General features: G+C 43.2%; 1 protein-coding gene across 1 annotated transcript; it reads right to left on the bottom strand.

Moving 5' to 3' along the window:
- Positions 1–12,328: 12,328 nt before the first annotated feature.
- On the bottom strand, positions 12,329–22,577 carry LOC113006675 (cysteine-rich protein 2-like). Its single transcript, XM_026142773.1, has 8 exons — positions 22,380–22,577; positions 17,828–17,922; positions 15,988–16,045; positions 15,767–15,898; positions 14,915–14,983; positions 14,673–14,767; positions 13,369–13,426; positions 12,329–12,782 (listed from the first exon to the last, which is right to left on the bottom strand). The coding sequence occupies exons 1-8, from the start codon at positions 22,420–22,422 to the stop codon at positions 12,718–12,720; spliced, it is 615 nt and encodes a 204-aa protein (XP_025998558.1). The 5' UTR covers positions 22,423–22,577; the 3' UTR covers positions 12,329–12,717.
- Positions 22,578–22,618: the final 41 nt, after the last annotated feature.

The following is a 22,618-nucleotide window of genomic DNA, read 5'->3' as shown; positions in this document are numbered from 1 at the left end:
ACTTGTAAGATTATATTTAGACAGATGTACATATGTACGGTTTATGGGGATTCCTGGTGCAGCTAATAACACCTAAAAACAAATGTTTGACATCCTTGTGGAACGCCATGTAGCGTGCATCTAGGATTATCTAAATGGACACAGTTTAACATTATTGACTTAAGTCTGCTTATGTATTAAATAAACAACAAAATAAATAATTTAAGTACATCTCCTCCTATATACTCAATATACCCACGACCTCAACAAGAAGTCTAACGCAAGAGAGAAAAATGACTACACAATAACCACAGAATACATGCATTTCAATTCATGGTACTGCTAATATTTTTCCAGCATTTTTCCAGCGCCATCAACGGCGCTGCTGTGGAGAGAGTGAGCAGCTTCCGGTTCCTTGGAGTACATCTGGCTGAGGATCTTACGTGGTCAGTACACACAAACAAAACAGTGAAGAAGGCGCAGCAGCGCCTCTTCTTTCTCAGGAGACTGAAAAGATTCGGCATGAGCCCCCGCATCCTCAGGACCTTCTATCACTGTGCCATTGAGAGCATCCTCACTGGATGCATCACCACCTGGTATGGCAACAGCACCGCCTACAACTGCAAAGCTCTCCAGAGAGTAGTGCGGTGCTCTGAACGGATAATTGGAGGTGAGCTTCCCTCCCTCCAAGACATCTACAGGAAGCGCTGCCTGAGGAAAGCGGGGAGGATCATCAAGGACTCCAGTCACCCCAGCCATAAACTGTTCAGACTACTTCCATCAGGAAGGAGGTTCTGCAGCATCCGGTCCCGTACCAGCAGACTGAGAGACAGCTTCTTCCACCAGGCCATCAGACTGCTGAACACGTCATAGACACCTCAGCTTCACTACTGGAACTTTAACATTATGCACTCCATACTGTATATAAATGCCACTTGTTTTGCACATATTCAACTCTGTATATTTTATATATTTTATTATTATTATTATTATTATTTTATTTTTATTTTTTTTACTATTTAATTTGTAAAAATGTGTATACACACACACACACACACACACACACACACACACACACACACACACACACACACACGTAGGAAAATATTCAGTATACACATCCAGAAATGCATACACTATTATATATTGTACATATATTTATTAGTTTCAGGTTGGCCATTCTTGTATTTTGCTCGTTTGTGTTGTTGTGTTTGCACATCTCTGTTGCTTGTGGGGCTCGCACACAAGAATTTCACTCGCATGTGCTGTGCCAGTGTGCCTGCACATGTGATGTGACAATAAAAGTGATTTGATTTGATTTGATTTGAATGTGTTCTTTGCTTGTAAGCAGGTTATGATTGGTCTTTTTAATTTTAAAAGCTAACATTTTAGTTCTCAAATAATCAGCTAAGACAAAAAAAATGTCAGTTACAGTAATTGCACTGCAAGGATTTGACACTTGTGTGATAGCAAACCTGAGTTCATTGTCACTATGCAAGAACAGACAAAGCCCAGCAGAAACCTTGACGAGGATCTTCATCTGCCCCCACCTGGGAAGAGCTTCAGAAAGGAGAGACATCAGAGGCAAGAAGAGGGGTCCCTATTTGCTTCCAACTCTCAACAACACCAACGACCAGGACCAGGGACCACGACCTTCCCCCAAACCCCTGACAGGCCATCACCCTCCTCCCCCTCCTTGTCTCCCTCCTCCCCACACCTGAAATTCACTGAAGAGATGATGGAGCGGGTCAATGCTGGGCTTAGATCTACCCCCCGGCCCAATCCCTTTTTGTCCCCCATAAACCCCCCACCAGAGCGGCCAAAGGTTTGTCACCAAGCCCCGCCCTCAACAGTGCAATCAAAGTTACATTGCCCAGCCCCGCCCCCTTAGTTCCTGCTTACCACCTTCATGCTCTGTCTCCACAGTCTGATGTGTGATGTGTGGAGGGTCTGGGCTGCGAGGATTATGGCAGTGGTGACTTTTCCCAGGAGAAGCTGGGACCCTGTTTACTAGAAGGTTTTAAAAGTTCTGTACTTTTAGGTGACAGAAGGAGACATGTGGCCTGGTCAAAACACAGAGAGCTGCACTCTAAAAGATCTTTAAATATAGTAAACATACCTTGTGTGCCACAGACTGCTCCCAAACACGAGGGGACAAGTAATACCTCTAAAACACTTAAGTTGGCTTTATTAAACGTTAGATCTTTAGCTGGGAAAACATTTTTAATTAATGATTTAATCACTGAGCACAGCCTTGATTTTATGTTTTTAACTGAAACTTGGTTGGACCAAAATAACAGTGGAGCTGTTCTCATCGAGATGACCCCCCCCTAACTACAGTTTTATCAGTGAGGTCAGGGTGAGCAGGAGAGGAGGAGGGGTTGCTGTCTTATTTAATGAATCATTTCAATGTAAGCAGCTATCTCCTGGAAGTTTTCAGTCTTTTGAATATGTGGCTTCACAGCTGAAGGCCCCATCCAAAGCTGTGTTTCTTAATGTTTACAGGCCTCCCAAATACTGCACAGACTTTTTTAATGATCTCAGTGAACTGCTGTCTGTGATCTGTGTTTATTTCGACTGTGTAATTATTGTCGGGGATTTTAACATCCATGTGGACAACCCTCAGGACAAAGGGACTAAAGACCAGAGTAACACTTTGGGCTGACTCAGCATGTAACACAGGCCACACATAATAGAGGACACACTCTTGAACTACTGATCTCCAAGGGCCTGAGCATTTCAAAGGTTACTGTGTCTGATGTGGGCCTGTCTGATCATTACTGTGTTTTCTTTGAAAGTAAAATCTCAGCCCACACAAATATATCAACAACAGTGATCACAAAACGGTGTATAACTGAACACAGTAGTGCAATTTTTAACCAGGTCTTCCCATTAACACCTGACCTGTCCAGAGGGTCAGTCAATGAGCTCGTCAATAGCTTCAATGCTAAAATGTTAAATGTTATGGACACTATTGCTCCCATTGAGGTGAAGGTTTTCTCTGGAAGGAAGAAGTCTCCATGGAGAAACTCCACACTGGTGAAAAATGAAAAAAGAGAGTGTAGGAAAGCTGAGCGCAGATGGAGAAAAACAAACCTCCAGGTTCACTATGACATCATAAAGAGATACTTCGCAATTATAATTTACAACTGAGGAGTGCAAGGAGGTCCTACTTCGCTGACATCATCACCAAAAACAGTCATAATGCTCGGGTCCTATTTGCTACAGTTGACAGGCTAACAAACCCTCCTGTGTCATTGGCAGCTGAACTTCATTCGACCATGGCCTGCAATGACTTTGCCAAATCTTCACAGACAAAATCCAAAAGATTAGACAAGCAATTGGTACATCAACAGCAGATTCAGGATATGTACTGTGTCCACCGAAAAACTGTTTAAACACCATGAAACAGTTTCACCCTATTAACAGTAAAGATCTGGAGGACATCTTAGGTCAACTGAACTCCTCCTCTTGCTGTTTAGATGTCCTGCCAACAAGTTTTTTCAAAAAGGTCTCAAAGACTTTAGAGTCAGACCTGTTACAGATCGTCGACTTTTCTTTAATGTCAGGTGTGTTTCCAGAACCACTAAAAACTGCTGTAATTAAACCTATACTGAAAAAGGACAATTTTGACAAGACACAAATGAACAACTACAGGCCGATCTCAAATCTCCCATTTTTAAGTAAGATCATTGAAAAAGCAGTTTCTCAACAGCTTAATTACTTCTTAACACAGAATAACTGCTATGATGCCTTCCAGTCAGGTTTTAGACAGAACCACAGCACTGAAACCGCTCTGACCAAAGTGTTTAATGACATATGGCTGAACACAGACAGTGGAAAAATGTCAGTCTTAGTTTTACTGGATCTCAGTGCAGCATTTGATACAGTTGACCACAACATATTACTCAAACGACTGGAGAACTGGGCAGGTCTTTCAGGAACTGTACTAAACTGGTTCAAAACATACGTAGAAAACAGGAAATACTTTGTATCAATAGGTAACTTCACATCTGAGCAGACAAGTATCACATGTGGAGTTCCCCAAGGTTCCATCTTGGGACCCCTTCTGTTTAACATTTACGTGCTCCCACTGGCACAGATTATAAAGAACAACAAAATAAACTATCACAGCTATGCAGATGACACACAAATATATATCACAATCAAATCAGTTTATTTATATAGCACTTTTCACAGGATAAAAACCACAACGTGCTTCACAGTAATATAAAACAGAAATACATACAATACATTAATAATAAAACACACAGCACAAATCTAATTAAAAGCCAATCTAAATAAATGAGTCTTAAGCTGCTTTTTAAAAGAATAAATACAATCAAGGCAATGTAATGATGGAGGGAGAGCATTCCACAACCTGGGGGCCACCGCTCTAAAAGATCTATCACCTCTGGTTTTAAAATATGTTCGAGGGACTACCAACAGCCTTTGATTAGAAGATCTCAGGCTGTGAGAGGGAGCATGGGGTTCTAAAAGATCATAAATGTAAGCAGGGGCATCACAATCCAAAGCTTTAAAAGACAATGTCACCAGGAGACCGAGGCCCTGTACAGGCTCTTGGTAAATGCATTGAGGAAATTAATGACTGGTTGTGCCACAATTTTCTCCAGCTAAACAAAAACAAAACTGAAGTAATAGTCTTTGGTGCCAAAGAAAAACGATTACAGGTCACCTTAGAACTTCAATCTATACACCTAAAAACCACAAACCAGGTGAGAAATTTGGGTGTAGTGATGGAAGCAGTTTGACTGTTTTTTTTTAAACTTAAAACAACACAGTCATCTTACTATCACCTCAAGAATATTTCAAGGATAAAAGATCTGATGTCTCAACAGGACCTGGAAAAACTAGTCCATGCATTCATCTTTAGTAGGCTTGATTACTGTAACAGCACCTTTACAGGTCTACCTAAAAAATCAGTCAGACAACTACAGCTCATTCAGAACTCTGCTGCTCGAGTTCTCACTAAGACCAAAAAAGTGGACCACATCAGTCCAGCTCTGAGGTCTTTACACTGGCTGCCTGTCCGTCAGAGGATAGACTTTAAAGTTCTGATGCTGGTCTATAAAGCTTTGAATGGTTTAGGACCAAAATACTTCAGCGACCTCCTGACCCAGATCCTCCTGGATCCGTTTTTTTTTATCAGTTCCCAGAGTCAGAACCAGACACGGAGAAGCTGCATTCAGCTTTCATGCTCCTTATATCTGGAACAAACTCCCAGAAAGCCTCAGACCAGCTGAAACAGTCAGTTTATTTAAAACCAGGTTGAAGACTCACCTGTTCTCAGCTGCTTTTGAATAAAACACCAAATCCATACTTTTAAGCTTAAATTTCAAAACTTACATTTTAACTACTGATTTTATCTACTGTTCCTTCTTTTTTTCTTTTTTCAATTTTAAATCATGCTTTTTATTTGTTTTTGTTTTTTAATGTCTCTGTAAAGCACCTTGAATCACCTTGTTGTTGAATTGTGCTACATAAATACACTTGCCTTGCCTTTCTTATGGCATTTCTGGCTGTTGGTCACACATAACAAGCAACATGAAGACACAATTCAAATTTTGGTTGAAATTCTTTTTAACACTTTATAGAATAAAAGGCTAACCAACTAAATCATGTTTCCCCTTTGACATGACTGTTTCGTAATAGACTGTGTGTGTATCCAGCAAACAGTTCACCCACACCTGCCCAGTGTGGCGCTGTGCAGACATGTTTGCTAGGACATTAATAATAATTAAAGAAACGCCATACAGGGAGATGTGACTAGTGTGGAGGAGATGGAACCAAATGTTATATTACACTGTCAGAAAAATGAAGCTGAAAGAAGGCGACTGATTCAAAGCCTCCATGGTGTTGTAGTTCAAACATTGACCTGACAAACCAAATGTCCATTTGAGACTGGAAAAATATATAAATGCTTGGGGTTTGTGACAAGAAGGACATCCATGTAAAAATGAAATATGTGGTGCAACAAGAGAGCAGCAGAAAGTAGTGTTTTTTTTTTTCAGACTTCATACCATTTGCTGGTTGTAATGTACCAGGGAGCACAGGTGGGCCTTACACTGTGAGGCTAAGGATGGTCCCCAGTATGGCAGCCCAGACCTAGAGCGTGGGCATACTGTGAGTACACTGCATAGCGGTACTGTGGACTCCTTTCTGCTTAGTGTGGGCAGCCCGCACTATGTGTTGCCCCTCTGGTGCCCATCTGTCCTGCCTCTCATGCCAGTACAGGGGTCTGCAGTTGGCTTCCCACTGTGAGCTGTGTGGGTTTCCATAAAATCTGAAACTCACACAGGCCCCAACCACCATATTTGCTGGGAACAGAAACACAGTAACAATGAACTCAGGTTTGCTATCACACACTTTTTGTTAGGAGGTGGTCGTAGGTGTATTGTTGTTGTTGCTGTTTGGGTGTTGTTTTCTTTTTGGTTATAGGTAGGCGAGGCGGGGCTTGATGGCACTCCAACACACCTGCGACGCATCGGACGTCATCTGTGAGCGCTTTTAGGGAGCAGAGTCACGGACGTCTGGTGTCGGAGTATTATCGCTGTCACAAGTGGTAACGAGCTAGCACAGGCTGCATCTGTTGATTTTACGCTGTGGAGCTGTATGTTTTAATGGATCCACGTTTTGCCTACTTTTGTTGTCTTAGCCTGTTCCATCGCCTGCCCGCCTACCTAGGATTTTCTGTTGGCTATTCTGGATCCGCGACGGAGTGCTACGTACCATCAGGCGGCGATCACCGCAGTGGTTTTGGTTTAGGTGGTCAAGTAAGCTCTCCAACTCTCTCTCCGTCCACTTGTGTTTAACGTGCGGCTTTCAACGGTATGCCATAAACTCTGTTTATTTTCCTGTTGTCAGGTAACTCCGGTGTGTCTGCTATCTACCTGTATGCTTCGGCTCCGTCTCATCGCCTCGGTGTTTTTCTCCTGGCACGTTTTATTTTATCACTGTATATAGCCCTTTCCCTTGTAAATATTCCCCCTTACTTGTGGATATAAAAGACTTGCATCACTACTCTGCGTCCGTGTGTGTTTCTGCCACGTAATCCATCTGTGTAGTCCAGCCCACCTAACAGAATACTCCGAACATTTTGATGGATTCGGCAGAACACGCAGGTCCCGCGTCCGGCGATTTACTCCAGAAACACGAGGAGTCTTTGTCTAGTTTGTCTCGGCAGCTGGCAGCGTCCGAGCAGTGGGCAGGCCGAGTTAACGAGACCTTGTCGGCCATTCAAGAGACTTTGGCTCGGCTAGTTCCTCCTACTGCTCCCGCTGTTCCTGCTCCCCCGCCCGTACCGTCTGCCTCATTGAGTGTGGGCTCTGTTCGTGATCCCGCTCCCCCGGCTCTGGTGCCTTTCACGGGAGAGTTGGGCCGTTGCGGGGGTTTTTTGATTCAAGTTTCTCTGCTTTTTCAGCGTTATCCCCAAGCGTTTTCTAATGATGCTGTTAAGATTTCTCATGTTATCGGTGCCCTTCGTGATCGTGCTTTAGACTGGGCCGAGTCTTATCTCGCTCTGCATCCCGTGGAGACTGTCACGTATGTGCAGTTTGTTCGGGATTTTAAGGCTGTTTTTCACCACCCCCTGCGCTCTGATGAGGCCGCGCGGCAATTGCACGGGCTCCGCCAAGGGGGCCGGTCGGTGGCGGAGTTTTCTATTGATTTCCGGGTTAAAGCTGCGGAGACGGGGTGGGGTGAGGACGCGTTGCGCGGGGCTTTCGTCATTGGATTGGACGATCGCATGAAGGATGAACTCGCCACTCGCGATGAACCGGAGAGTTTCGAGGCTCTGGTTAATCTGGCTATTCGCATCGATAATCGCCTTCGCGAGCGTGAGAGGGAGAGGGGTGGCCGGGTCTGTGCTGAAAGTGCTGAGCGCGCCGTGGTGCGCTCGGTATTCCGTCCTCCTCCTCCCGGTCCGGCCCGCGCACGGTCTCCTCCGGCGTCCGCCGCTGAGGAGCCTATGCAGTTGGGTCGTACACGGCTGACGCTGGAGGAGCGTCGGAGGCGTTTCGAGGGGCGGTTGTGTTTGTATTGTGGCCAGTCGGGCCATTTTGTGTCCACCTGCCCGTTGCGGCCAAAAGGCGGTGCCCACCAGTAACTGTGGGGGTACTGGTGGGTGGCACTGACTCTCTTTCTCAAATTCCCCGCATGCAACTTCCTGCTGTGGTGTATGCCGCGTCTGGCGCTTTCTCTACTAACGCGCTTTTGGATTCTGGCGCTGAGCAGAATTTTCTTGACGGCGGTCTCACGAGGCGTCTCGGGATTAAGACTGTACCCTTGCGGGTTCCCGTCTCTGTTGTGGCTCTCACCGGTCAGTTGCTGCCCTCCGTCACTCATGAGACTGAACCGGTTTCGTTGATTCTTTCTGGTAATCATCGTGAGGTTCTTCGTTTTTTTGTTTTTTCCTCCCCGGAGTCTCCCATCGTTTTAGGTTATCCGTGGTTCGAGCGTCATAATCCTCATATCGATTGGTCCTCCCGTCGCATTGAGAGTTGGAGTAGCCACTGCTTGTCTCACTGTTTACAGTCTGCTCTTCCGCCTTCGCCTGTCTGCTCGTCTGAACTGGCGCCTGAGGAGGTGGATCTTTCGTCTGTACCTGAACAATATCATGATCTGGGGGCAGTTTTCAGTAAACGCTGTGCGCTCTCGCTTCCCCCCCATCGCCCTTATGATTGTGGCATTGATCTGTTACCTGGGGCTCCTCTACCCACCAGCCGGCTGTATAACCTCTCTGGTCCTGAGAAGGCAGCTATGGAGAGGTATATTACGGAGTCACTGGAGGCGGGCCTGATTCGTCCATCGTCTTCGCCGTTGGCGGCGGGTTTTTTCTTTGTGGACAAGAAAGATGGATCTCTCCGACCCTGCATTGATTTTCGGGGTCTTAATGACATTACTGTGAAGAACAAATATCCTCTTCCCCTGATCTCTTCTGCTTTTGAACCTCTACAGGACGCGGTCATTTTTACGAAGCTGGACCTTCGCAATGCTTACCATCTGGTGCGCATGCGCCAGGGAGATGAGTGGAAGACTGCTTTTAACACTCACCGTGGACATTACGAATACTTGGTAATGCCTTTTGGTCTGACGAATGCGCCGGCAGTGTTTCAGGCGTTGATCAATGATGTGCTTCGGGACTTTTTGAATCGGTGTGTGTTCGTTTATTTGGATGACATCCTTGTTTTTTCGCGGTCATTGGAGGACCATGTGCAGCAGGTGCGCAGCGTTTTGCAGCGCCTCCTGGAAAACAAACTTTTTGTGAAAGCGGAGAAGTGCGAGTTTCATGCTCGTTCTGTGTCGTTCCTGGGCTATGTTTTTGCTAAGGGGCGGGTGGGGCCGGATCCTGGCAAGATCAAGGCGATTGCTGATTGGCCGACTCCTTCCTCGCGCAAACATCTGCAGAGGTTTTTGGGGTTTGCTAATTTTTATCGCCGTTTTATTAAGAACTTCAGTCAGATCACCCTTCCGCTCACCCGGCTTACGTCCGCGACTCGAGTTTTCTGTTGGTCTCCTGAGGCCGAGCAGGCGTTTGCTCGGTTGAAGGGGTTGTTTTGTTCCGCGCCCGTTCTCGCCCACCCGGATGGTGCCAGACAGTTTGTGGTGGAGGTGGATGCTTCTGAGGTGGGTGCGGGGGCGGTGTTGTCGCAGCGCTCGTGCGATGATGGCCGTCTCCATCCGTGCGCGTTTTTTTCGCGGCGGTTTTCTCCGGCTGAGCGGAACTATGACGTGGGTAATCGTGAGCTGCTGGCGGTTAAGCTGGCTTTGGAGGAGTGGCGTCACTGGTTGGAGGGGGCGGAACAGCCGTTTGTGGTTTGGACTGACCATAGGAACCTCTCTTATATTCGGAGTGCGAAGCGGCTTAACTCCAGGCAGGCCAGGTGGCAGCTGTTTTTTAGCCGGTTCCATTTTACGATCTCGTTTCGCCCGGGTTCTCGCAATGTTAAGCCAGACGCTCTGTCCCGTCAGTTTTCCCCCGCGTCTGAGTCTACGGGGGTGGTTCCGATCATCCCCTCGTCTTGCGTGGTGGGGGCCGTGACTTGGGAGATCGAGAGCTTGGTGCGCCAGGCACAGCGGCAGGATCCAGACCCGGGTTCGGGCCCGCAGGGTGGACTGTTTGTTCCGGCGGCCGTGCGCGCGCGTGTCTTGCACTGGGCGCACGCGTCTCGTTTTGCTTGTCATCCTGGCGTGCGTCGTACGGTTTCCCTGCTGCAGCGCTCCTTTTGGTGGCCCGCTTTGGCGAGGGATGCCCGCGAGTATGTGCTGGCCTGTGACATTTGTGCGCGCAATAAGAGCCGTCACCTGGCCCCTCCCGGGTTGCTGCATCCCCTGCCTGTCCCTGGTCGACCTTGGTCGCATATTGCAGTGGACTTTGTTACCGGGTTGCCACGTTCCGCTGGTCACTCGGTGATCCTCACCATTGTGGACAGGTTCTCCAAGGCGGCGCATTTTGTCCCTCTGTCTAAACTTCCTTCTGCCCTGGATACTGCTCGCGTGCTCGTGGATCATGTTTTTCGGTTGCATGGACTTCCTTTGGACATTGTATCGGACCGGGGGCCTCAGTTTGTTTCTCGGGTGTGGAAGGCTTTTTGTACTGCGTTGGGAGTGGGGGTGAGCCTTTCTTCGGGCTATCACCCACAGTCTAATGGACAGACTGAAAGGGCCAATCAGCAGCTGGAGTCCGCCTTGCGCTGTGTGGCCTCCTCTGACCCCGCTTCCTGGAGTGGTCATCTCGCTTGGATTGAGTATGCTTATAACTCTCTCACCTCGTCAGCTACGGGGTTTTCTCCGTTTGAGGTCTGTCTGGGATATCAGCCGCCGTTGTTTCCTTCTCAGGAGGTGGAGATTGCGGTTCCGGCCGTGCGGGATCATCTACGTCGCAGTCGGAGGATTTGGCGCCGGACCAAGGCGGCGCTGCTCCGGACCGTGTCTCAGACTCGCCGGGCTGCTGATCGGAGGAGGACGCCTGCGCCTCAATACACCGTGGGCCAACAGGTTTGGCTGTCCTCTGCGAATGTTCCGTTGAAGTGCGTGGCCAGGAAGCTTGCTCCTCGCTTCCTGGGTCCTTTCACCATCCAACGCATCATCAATCCTGTGTCGGTTAGGCTGCAACTACCGGCTTCTATGAGGATTCATCCTACATTCCATGTTTCTCAACTACAGCCAGTCTCTCGCAGCCCGCTGTGCCCACCCGTGGAGCCTCCTCCGCCCGCCCGGGTGGTGGACGGGGGTCCTGTCTATTCAGTCCGGCGGCTGCTGGATGTGCGCCGTCGTGGCCGAGGTTTCCAGTTTCTGGTGGACTGGGAGGGGTATGGCCCGGAGGAGCGCTCCTGGGTCTCGAGGGCTTTCATTGTGGACCCAGCGCTTATTGTGGATTTTTACAGGAGGCACCCTGACAAGCCTGGAGGACCGCCGGGTGGCGTTCCTTGAGGGGGGGATACTGTTAGGAGGTGGTCGTAGGTGTATTGTTGTTGTTGCTGTTTGGGTGTTGTTTTCTTTTTGGTTATAGGTAGGCGAGGCGGGGCTTGATGGCACTCCAACACACCTGCGACGCATCGGACGTCATCTGTGAGCGCTTTTAGGGAGCAGAGTCACGGACGTCTGGTGTCGGAGTATTATCGCTGTCACAAGTGGTAACGAGCTAGCACAGGCTGCATCTGTTGATTTTACGCTGTGGAGCTGTATGTTTTAATGGATCCACGTTTTGCCTACTTTTGTTGTCTTAGCCTGTTCCATCGCCTGCCCGCCTACCTAGGATTTTCTGTTGGCTATTCTGGATCCGCGACGGAGTGCTACGTACCATCAGGCGGCGATCACCGCAGTGGTTTTGGTTTAGGTGGTCAAGTAAGCTCTCCAACTCTCTCTCCGTCCACTTGTGTTTAACGTGCGGCTTTCAACGGTATGCCATAAACTCTGTTTATTTTCCTGTTGTCAGGTAACTCCGGTGTGTCTGCTATCTACCTGTATGCTTCGGCTCCGTCTCATCGCCTCGGTGTTTTTCTCCTGGCACGTTTTATTTTATCACTGTATATAGCCCTTTCCCTTGTAAATATTCCCCCTTACTTGTGGATATAAAAGACTTGCATCACTACTCTGCGTCCGTGTGTGTTTCTGCCACGTAATCCATCTGTGTAGTCCAGCCCACCTAACACTTTTACTGTATAAAATGTGAAGAACAGCAGATCATTTCTTGTTTGCAGCAACCCTCAAAATCACCTTAATGGCATTCGTTAAAATGCACTCCTTTGTAAAATGTATATCTTCACTACGCTATCATTCGTATTTATAGAACCAAGACAAACTTGTTCAAAAAACACTGACTATAAACTGGAGGGCTGGTACTTTTTTTTGTTTGTTTGTTTGTTTTCATACAGTACATGTTTTAAGTGCACAAAAGTCAAAAATCTACTAATCCAGAGTGAAAAGAATACAGGAGCCTTCATTCACTATAGTAACAGGCTAATAATTATTTGGCAAAGAGAACCAAGAAACTCAAAGGCAAATCTGAAAGTCACATGGGAGGACATATTAAAGGCCTGTTTCGGTACAAAAAATAGATATATAAACAATATACAAATACAACATAAACATCTAAGTTTCCATCCCTGTGAGTGTAGTACATATCATTTGTCACAATGACCACTGAAGGCAAATCATAGAGACACAGAGGGTCCTGGTGGCGTTTCTCTGTCTGCGTGCTGGAAGCAGCTTCAGAGCTCAAGACTGCGCTTCAGCTTCAGGATCGTCGTAGATGTAGCTGCCGACACCTCCGGTGTTTACGCCTGAGAAGGGTAGACCAGACGTTTAAATTTAAAGGGTCTGTTCACTCAAAAAACATACATTAACACGAAATAACCATTTGGCTGGTTATGGTTCACTTTGCAAAGGTTTTGGGATTGGTTCCTGAAAAATACAAACATCGACTCCATATAATTGTATCCTTCTTTGCTATAATAACATGGAGCTGGAGTATGATAACACAGACACAGCTTAAGATTTTCCAAAGTTTTCCAGCCTTGTAGACTAAATAATAAAGACTAACTAGCTGTCCATGTCAATTATAGTATTTACTAGACTTTTTAAATCCTCACACAGTTTTTTTTCTCTTCATATACATTTCACATCGACATAGATATTGGTATTATAGGTCACCTTGAATCTGATCCTTCAAGGTCATAAAACAGTGAGTATTTATTTCTACCCTGAAAGCTGACTAATACGACTGCCTCAGATGTATTTATGTCACTAAATTAACATATTTTACAGATTTTTGTGGGACACAGTGGTTTGAGCCATTGTTTTAAAAAACAGTCCAGCACCAGCCTTCCCCGCAGCCCAGTCCCCCCCTCCCATACTCAGATTACATACCTTTTGGTCCAAACAGTACAGCATAGCATGGTTTGTGGCAGTAAGGCTGCCCATCATGCTGAAACACAGAGAAAACCATTCCTCTCAATTCTTCCATATTTGAAAATGTTTTCACTTAGTGTTTCATTCTACCTTAACTCTCAGCAACATTCAGTGTACATGAGATAGAAACAACTACAACATTTATCTGCTTTCTCTTTTTTCTACCAGCTGAAAACCCCAGAACACAATATGCTAAATATAAACAGCTTCTATTAACTGACATCAATCAAATTCAGCAACAAACACATTTTACACCTCAGCAACATCTCATCATGTGATGGCTGGATTGAATTTTAACACTAGACAGGCTCAGCTTATTTTTAACTCGTGTCTGGGGCACAATAACTGGATGGGGATGTGGCCACAGAGATGTTACACCTCACCTTTACTTTAGCCTGACAGACTAAATCCTTTGAATTACAGCTATACAAATTAAAGATGATTACATGAAGATGAATGTCAGTGATGTAGTGGCTCATCCGGTTCATGAGCCATCACGGCTCACGTTTACTGATTATAAAACGACAAATGGGATCTTAACCCTCAGAATGCTTTGGGTGTAAAGCCATTAGGGGATCATTTTGTGACTCTTGTGAACTGTCGGTGAACAGACAGACACTGATGTCTCACCATGTTAGAAGTTTATTGATTCTTTGGCTGAATTAACTAAAACATTTTCTTATGTGACTCAAATACTATATGTGTATTTTTGACAATCTACCTGTAGAACATCTAGGAACTGACTCTGTCTTTCACCCATGATGACGCCTTGACTAGACCCACAGTTACACACATATAATTACAGTCTCATTGTGTGCATTTTAAAACAGCAAAATGCCATCACTAGCACTGATGTTAAGTTAGTACAATTAAAATAATCTGGAGCCATAAAAACAACCTGAAAAAAAAGAGAAACTCACTAAACATTTTTGGCATAATAATAAATTGAAAAATGGAGATCAGAGATTTATCATAATGTGTAGCTGGAGCTTGTGATAATGTGTCCTTTTCTATCTTGTGACATAATCTAAGTCAGTAAAGAAAACACAATACATGACTGTATGACAGAGAAAAGACGAAGATGTTGTGTATCTCTGTGAAAATTAAAATTGTGTTCAACGATTTCACACTCTGAGATCTTTCTTGATTAAACGAATACATTTTGAATATGACTAGAGTAACTGTCTGTGTATCTAATCAAAAACACTAACATTTTTACTAATACTCTGATTTCCAGCTTTGCAAACTGACTCATCTCTCACCTCTGCATGGCTGCCCGGTGCCAGAGTCTTATTGCATCTCTCACAGCGCAGACAAGGCCGGTGCCAGTTCTTCCCGAGAGATGACACCTTCTCAGCTGCACAGACAGAAACACGGACCATGGTAGAGACAGTCATTACACCGAGCAGAGGACTAAAACAGACAGTTTCCAATGCTTATGTAGAAATGTAGGACAAATACATGCTTGTCGCAGAATTTAAATATGAAACAGCATTCTGCTCACCAAAATACACTGTCTTGTTGCATCTGGGGCAGATGTTGGGGCCTCCAGAGAAAGATGAGAAGCTTGCAGCTGCAAAAGTTACAATGAATTAAACAAAAAAACTTAATAGTAACTACATCAGATATTTAGTGATTTAAATAAACGCCATTAGATAGAATTTGTGGTTTACATCATTTTAGTTGTACCGTAAAGCCAGAAGCCTAGAAACTAACTGAAAACAATATTGTTTTAAATAATTATAGGTATGAAGTAAGGTAATTTAATCCTGCCAGTTTTTGCAGCATTAGAGATTGCCTCAGTTCTCTAGTTTGAGATGTAATGATCAATCTGCTGTAGTGAGATCAGCACCTTTGCACCAACAGGAACATGGACTGCACCACTTTCTGAACAAACCATCAAAAAGATAATTAAAGACACATGCGTGTAGACCATCAAAATAAAAATAATAATAATGGCTACAGAAATAAATATGTCTGGGAAAATACACAGGAAAACATAAAATGTTTAAAAATGTCACAATAATAATAATAAAAACATGTAAAATTAAATAAATGAAAACGAAAATGAAAACGAAAATGAATTCATGTCAGTGCCCGTAAATGCATTACTTTGCTGTAGGATTACGGCACTAATTGATATTTTTACTTTAGCTTTGATTCTTCATATTTCTGTCCTTAGTTTTCTCCATTAATTCTCACTTTCCCTAAAACATATCTGGGGCTCATTTATTCCTTTTGTGTTCTTTAGTTTGCTGTTCCAAACCTGAATTAAACTGTATCCTGCCACAGAGGCACTGAGTTTCTCCTCCTTCCATATGACAGTTTTTCTATTTCTGCTCCACATATTTCTCACCCTTCACTGGTCCCCGTGCGGGGGCTTTTTTCTCCTCCTCTGGTTTGGCGTTTGTTTCCAAGGAAACGGCTGCAGGGGCTTCGTTGACAGGATTGTCGTACACGTAGGATCCAGCTCCACCGATGTTTACACCTAAAAACATCAAATGGTAGAATTCATAAATCTAAGTTTTATGAATCTGTGTTCATCGTCTGTATTTGCACATCAGGGAGAAACCCCACCTTTTGGTCCAAAGAGGGTGGCGTAGCATGGCTTGTGGCAATAAGGCTTTCCATCATGCTGCACAGTGTAAAGGGGACAGACAGAGGAAACATCCATTTCTTAACACATAGAATAGAATAGAACTTTATTAACCCCTGGGGAGGTTCCCTCGGGGAAATTGTGATTCCAGTTGACCTTAAATACAAATAAAAAAAAAAATCAAGCAGATACAAATGGACTGAAGCTATACCTGTAACTGTTAATATTATGAACCAGACGGAAAAAAGAAAAAAAAAAACGGCAGTTATATAAACTGTTGTTTTCAGTCTGTGTGGATTCACATAATCCTCCAAACTTGGACTGCATTTGAAGGCATTTGACTTTGTCTAACCATTTATTTTTATGGTAATAAAAGCCCTTATCTCACTTTTGTTTTTAGACATAAAATAAGCCTCACTGATTCAGTAAAAGTAATGCTCCTTGTCATCTAGACACTGTCATCGTTTATATAAATACTCTGTGGAGTTTTTTCAGTCATCCCAGGAATGTACATTCACACAGGATGTGTTTTTCAGCTAAACTCAATTGAACCTTTCAAGCAAATATGCATGTCAAAGTGGTTCACATGACAAGACCAAAAAAACTGAAGACTAACAATAAAACCATTCTGAAAGCAGACAAATGTGCACAACTACTACTACTACTACTGCACATTCACCCAGTGTACATACTACATGTATATATATATATATATAATGTTCTTCCTCTACACTCCCCCCCCCCCCCCCCCCCCCATTTTTGCACATGTCGAGGAGCGTGTCAGGCTACATTTCACTGTGTGTTATACTTGTATAACTATGCATGTGACAAATAAAGAACCTTGAACTTGAACAATAAAGGCCAAAATGAAGCACTGTGAAGAAAATACGGAGATAATGGACAATAAAGTTGCTCTCACTGACTAAATCAATGCATTTTAGCAGCGTACAATGAATACCATTGTCAGCTCATCTGTGATTTTCAGTACATCCCTTCCTTCTTAAAATCTAATTAAAACACAGCAAGAGCCACAAACAGTTTAATCTGATAAGTCTGATGAGTTTTAAATAACAGGCTGCTGAGCTGTTAATTTTATGTACAGCTAATTTTGTACCGAGTTTGTTCTGAACAGACTGAAGAACATCATGCATTGTGAATGATGATGAGCTGTCATATGTGAATATAAATGCATTATAACAATGATTAAAGGGGGACACAGAGTACAAATCTTCGAGCTTATTTAAACATGATTAGGCTAAGCATACTCATTTTCATATAACTTGCACTACATGCACATAACCACGATTCAAGTCTATTTTCTTTAATCAACAGTTGAAACTGCCATCTCATCAAAGCACTAAGATGTGTGAAACCCTGTTGTCTCTGAGATTTACGCCTTCTGGTTTATGGTTCTCTACAACAATGTCAGACAATGTTAAACTCCTTAGTAAAGTACAGGCGCTTCCAGGTTTCTCGGAGGAGTGACGCACTGAAGATACACAGGTACTGACTTTCCTGCACAGTACATACGTGTTTTCAAAGACAGCACAGTAACTGTCCAAAAAATCCAGCTACTTTCTGCTGATGTTAAATGATCAGGTTTTTTGGTTGATTTCAAAAAGTCTGTATTTTACCATCAAACCAGGCTTACAGCCTCACAGTGCATGGGACATTATTGTTCACAGTCACGGTTTATTATGTTGATGCAATGTAGCCTACCAACATAACCTTTGAACATGAAATATTTGCACTTCATAAAACAAAAACAAATCATAACTGCTTAAGGAAAATGAAGCATATACACTCTTCACATCCTGTTACCTCAGCATGGCCTCCCGGATTCAGAGTTTTGTTGCAGCGCTCACATTTTAGACAGAACTTGTGCCAGTCTTTCCCTAAAGATGACACTTTCTCCGCTGTGGGACAGGAAGAGACAAAGATCGTTTGATGTTATATCGTGCTTTTGGTTTATGAAACATAAAATAAATGGACTTAGTCCTGGAATTTCTTATAATATAATGAAGTTAATGAAGTCACAAGTTCGTCACAGCATGCATATATAAGTCTTTGGATCCAAAACGATATCTGGACTAGTTTGCAATAATTCATTGGTAGTGTGTGTGTGTGTGTGTGTGTGTGTGTGTGTGTGTGTGTGTGTGAGTGGGCGGGGACGCTATAAACAATTTAGATTATTTGAATTTTGGGAAGAACCCACTGCAACCAGAAGACCCACAAAGGAAAAGAAATATGCAATCTCTACTCAGAAGGCTGGATTCAAACCCAGGACCTTCTTGGTGTGAAACTCTGACCGCGGCACTACAGTTCTGCCCCCACTAACACACTAACAAATATTACTTACTTTTAAGTTGGATCAGTTTATAACTCTGGTAAAGTTTGAATTCAAATCTGTGTATAACCTTTTGAGTAATCCTGAAAACTAATAAACAAACTAACAAATCATACAGTACCAATCACATGGCACTCTTGACAGAGGGAATATGTTAATAAAATCTGATTATAAGTGCACTCAATGAAGTCTGAGTCATACTTTTACAAAATAAATGCAGTGACTGTTGAGAAAGAGCCATCCTCTATGGGTCAGTGCTTTAGTGCTTAGAAAAGAGCGCTGCCACTGAATGCAGAGAAAGGGGAAAACGTTTTTTTTTCTCTTTCTTTTTGTGCTTTATTTGTGCACCAGTGCGATCACTCCTCCACAGGCAGGATCCTTTTGCTGCTGCTTTGAACAGAACCCATCTTTTCTATGAGAAAAAGAAACATTTTGTCCTAAAAAAAAAAGGTTATTTTGATACAAAAAGTAGCTAGTTTTGCCATGAAATCAACCTTCACATATGGGTCCAGCAACCTTTGGAAGAAATGATATGCACTGTTATTAAGGTTTTTGTGGGGGTGTGTGTCAGCATGTGAAGTACAGTAGCAATTATATTTTCTGACACAACCTGAATACACAAGATAAGCACTAATGTATTCTGAATTATAACAGCCGAGTGTCGGTCGAAGTTACAGACGACATTTAATGGGCACTTATGAGTTCATATCAGCCTGAAGCACATTCTTTCCACTGCTTTCTAAAGGGCAGTGTGGTGACTCAGACATTCCATTTTTCTTATTTATTCCTTTTTTTTAATAGAGCTACTGTCTGTTCTTCCATCCCTTCACATACTAAAGTTACCTTAATCTGAAGGTAAATCTAAATGTGAAGTCTTAAAAAATACCTGTTTTAAAATTTGGCAAGGTCGATCAAACAACTGATCTCTTTCCTGTCTGGATAATGGATGATCTTTGGATAATGTTAGCACAGCAGGGACTTTTGGAGGTTTTCCTCTGTTTCCAGTCTTAATGCTTAAAACCACAGAGTAGTGAATATATACCATATCAAAAACCCACAAAACTGACAACCAACTAGTCCTTTAACATTAAAACTGTGTTTAACGAAGGTGGAACTCATACACACAAAGCAAAAACTGCAGTAACTTTCACACATATATGTGTGACATGTCTAACACCACTCAGAAAAAGTTGGCATAAAGAGAGAAGAACTAAAACAACTTGTTTCACATGGAGGATGGAGTGAAGGACTTCACCGAGGCCAAGAATAAGATAGTTAACAATCATTTTCAACTTTGAATCCAGCACAGCCACTTTGATTGAGCCCTTTAATGAAAATACTGAATTGGAAATGAATGCAATCCCTTTTAGCATAATGGACACAAATACAAGTTGGAAATCACAGAAACTAGAGTGCAAGTTAATGACACCTGCTGCAAACATAACACATAGTACAGTGTGTTCAAATTACTCTGTTGTCCAAGTCACTTTGCAACCCACTTCCACCCATGCTCTTCCCGTTCATGCTGCTCCTTATTAAGGTATTATCCATGGTCATGTGATACCTGCTCTGCTCTGTACAGGGGGTCTTGCTGTTGCTCTTTCCACCACCAACTTTTAATCTCTGCACATTATGGTAGGACAGAGCTGTACCACACTGTACCACCAAATTACCATAGATGGAAAGAGCTGTCTTCTGTGGACTACAGCGGTCATGACTGAACTGTTTTTTTTTTCTACCCAGTTATTTATGTGACTGCAAGGGAAAAATACATACAGTGTGAGTCAAGAGGGAAAACAAATATTACTCTGTTCAGTCAAAAGAAAAACATCATAACCCCCTTTTTAAGACCCGCAGTTTCAGTCACAGAGACTTTTTTGTCTAAAAGACAGGAGGATGGACAGAGGGAGCGAGAAATTCACTGACAGTTGCTTATCTGTTTGTCCTCCTCCCAAAATATCTCAGCTGATACCCTGAGACTGATACAACATGACACTTCCTGTTTAGACTCAATGCCTGGCCTCCCTGTCAGTGTGATATCTGACAGTAAGTCCCACCGACACACAGAAATATGCCTGGATGGTGAAGGGCTCCAGTCTGCACAGCATAACATTGGTTTTCTTCTGGGTTCTTACTCAAGGAACTGAATTTACTGAAGAAATCACATTAGCTCAGTTTATTATTTAAAAATCACATTATAGACTCCGTGTCTCGAGCATCATCTTCTTTATGGCTATCGAGAACTTTGCATCCAGAAATCCTAAAGGCTAAACTATCTCTACTGTAATAAAATCCCCTGCAAAACAACAGTATCCACTTCTAGGAGGAATACATTTTTGCCAGAACCTCGTTTTTTTTTTTAAAGCTTCTAATTTCCTGCAGAGTTTCAAAAGAGAGAGAGAGAGAGCAGCAGTTTGACTGAGCCTGCAGGGTGTGGTTTTGCTGTTGTTTTCCAGAGAAATGGGGAAGGGGAAAGAACAAAAAGAATATTGATCCATAAAACGAATTGGCAAATCAATCAATTATTTACCATGCCATATGGCATTGCACCCAAATGGAAAAAAGAAGAAGCTAAAAATAGATGTTAAATTAACTCCTTAGTATCATAGTACCTCACCCTATTTGACAGTATTGTTTACTATCAAGTGAATATAGTATCCAGTAACCAGGGATTAACACGCTTAAACTCATCCTACCTGCTTCTAAAAGCCAACATAAAAAGGATTTTTCACAAGCTGTCAGAAAACACAGCTGAGGCTATGACTACAGGTCTGTTAATGGCTCCCTGTAATCTTATCCAAAGATAGTGAACCCATCACTGCCTGATATGGGTTGTGTCGATATGCACCAGTTGTCTGTTGGACTCTGAGATTCACCATCTGGGGAATTTTTGGATCAGTTTTAGAGAAAAACTGTCACTTTGATTTCACATCCAATCTGGCAACGTGTCCGTGGTACTCAGCTGTGAATTTCTCTGACATTCTGTTGGACTGCTTTTAGGACCCAGAGTTTTGTATTGTAATGTAGTTACATGCTTATTTTGATATATTCTGTAAAAGACTTTCAAGCTTTAAATCAAATTTGACAGGTTAAAATAGTTAATAAATAAATTTACATGCCTTTACGTGGGTGAAATTATGCCCCATACAGTGACAGAGGATGCCACTGTATAAGGCATCCTCTGTCACTTTGTCTTTATATGCCACTGTATAAAGACAAATAATATTCATACTGTATATTTTAAAGTACTTTGACTCAGTGACACGACAGTAACATTTTCACACTGTAAATATAAATATCACTGATGTGGAGATTATGTTGTGACACTTGTATATAATTAGTTTGACTAATACTGGCTTGACTGATCAGCTGTTATTACCCCAACAAAGATAGACAACACGGTAAATGTGTGGTCCAATAAAAAGGATGCAAGAATGTGATCGATGAATATAAAGACAGACTCTATTAGTTAGTTTGCCCACAAGATAACATCACACAAAACCTCAAAGGATTCCAGTTAAAAATCTCTTTGTTCTGTGCAAATGGTAAAGGAAATAATGAGTGATTTAGTGTGAATGCATTTTTAATGTACTACCAATAAATAATTCATATGTGTAAATGAATTATTTATTGTGTAAAATTCACGATTCTAATCATTGTTTCCACCTAACACATAATAAAAATAAAAATCATCCAACAGGATGAATGAGTGTCTTAAATAGTTATGTCTCTCTGTGTGTGGGAGACTCGATAAGCCTATTTATAACAAAACAATGCCCATTTTGATCAATGGGTGGAAATCTTCTGTAGAGCTCTAAAATCAGTGATGTATCCGCAAATTCTCATTATGTTGTATCCGAGAAAACACGTTATCGATTATAAGTAAAAGTCGATTTAAAGAATACTGCACTGTCAGTCTTTCATATTATAACCACCCCCCGGTTGACTATAACACTCCCACCCAGCGGTCATCGCATCTGTTAGAATCATGATGCTGGGCGGCCTCTGCAGCGGCTGCTCACTCACCGAAATACACCGTTTTCTCGCATTTTGGACATTTTGACGCCATGGTCGGTGTAAAGAGAGGAACAGGATGTTTTTCTGTTGGTCCTTTCTGTCTGTCTGCAGCTCCGGCGGCGCAGACACACCTCAGATGATGCTGACGGCGGCGGTGACTGTGATGAGACTGCGCCTCACATCCACCCTCTGCTTCTTCTCTTTCAATTGTATAACTCCGCCCTCGGGGTGACATCATGCAGCTCGCA

This window comes from Astatotilapia calliptera, chromosome 15 (assembly GCF_900246225.1).
Source record: "Astatotilapia calliptera chromosome 15, fAstCal1.2, whole genome shotgun sequence".
NCBI lineage: Eukaryota > Metazoa > Chordata > Actinopteri > Cichliformes > Cichlidae > Astatotilapia > Astatotilapia calliptera.
The sequence above is the reverse complement of the archived record's forward strand: the minus strand, read 5'-3'. Positions and strand labels throughout refer to the sequence as shown.

Excerpts from the sequence above, each read along its gene's own strand:
- LOC113006675 (XM_026142773.1), bottom strand. The coding sequence starts at position 22,422 with ATGGCGTCAAAATGTCCAAAATGCGAGAAAACGGTGTATTTCG. Across the intron at positions 17,923-22,379 it reads CGAGAAAACGGTGTATTTCG|CGGAGAAAGTGTCATCTTTA; the intron begins GTGAGTGAGCAG and ends CCTGTCCCACAG. Across the intron at positions 13,427-14,672 it reads CACCGGGCAGCCATGCAGAG|CATGATGGGCAGCCTTACTG; the intron begins GTGAGAGATGAG and ends TCTGTGTTTCAG.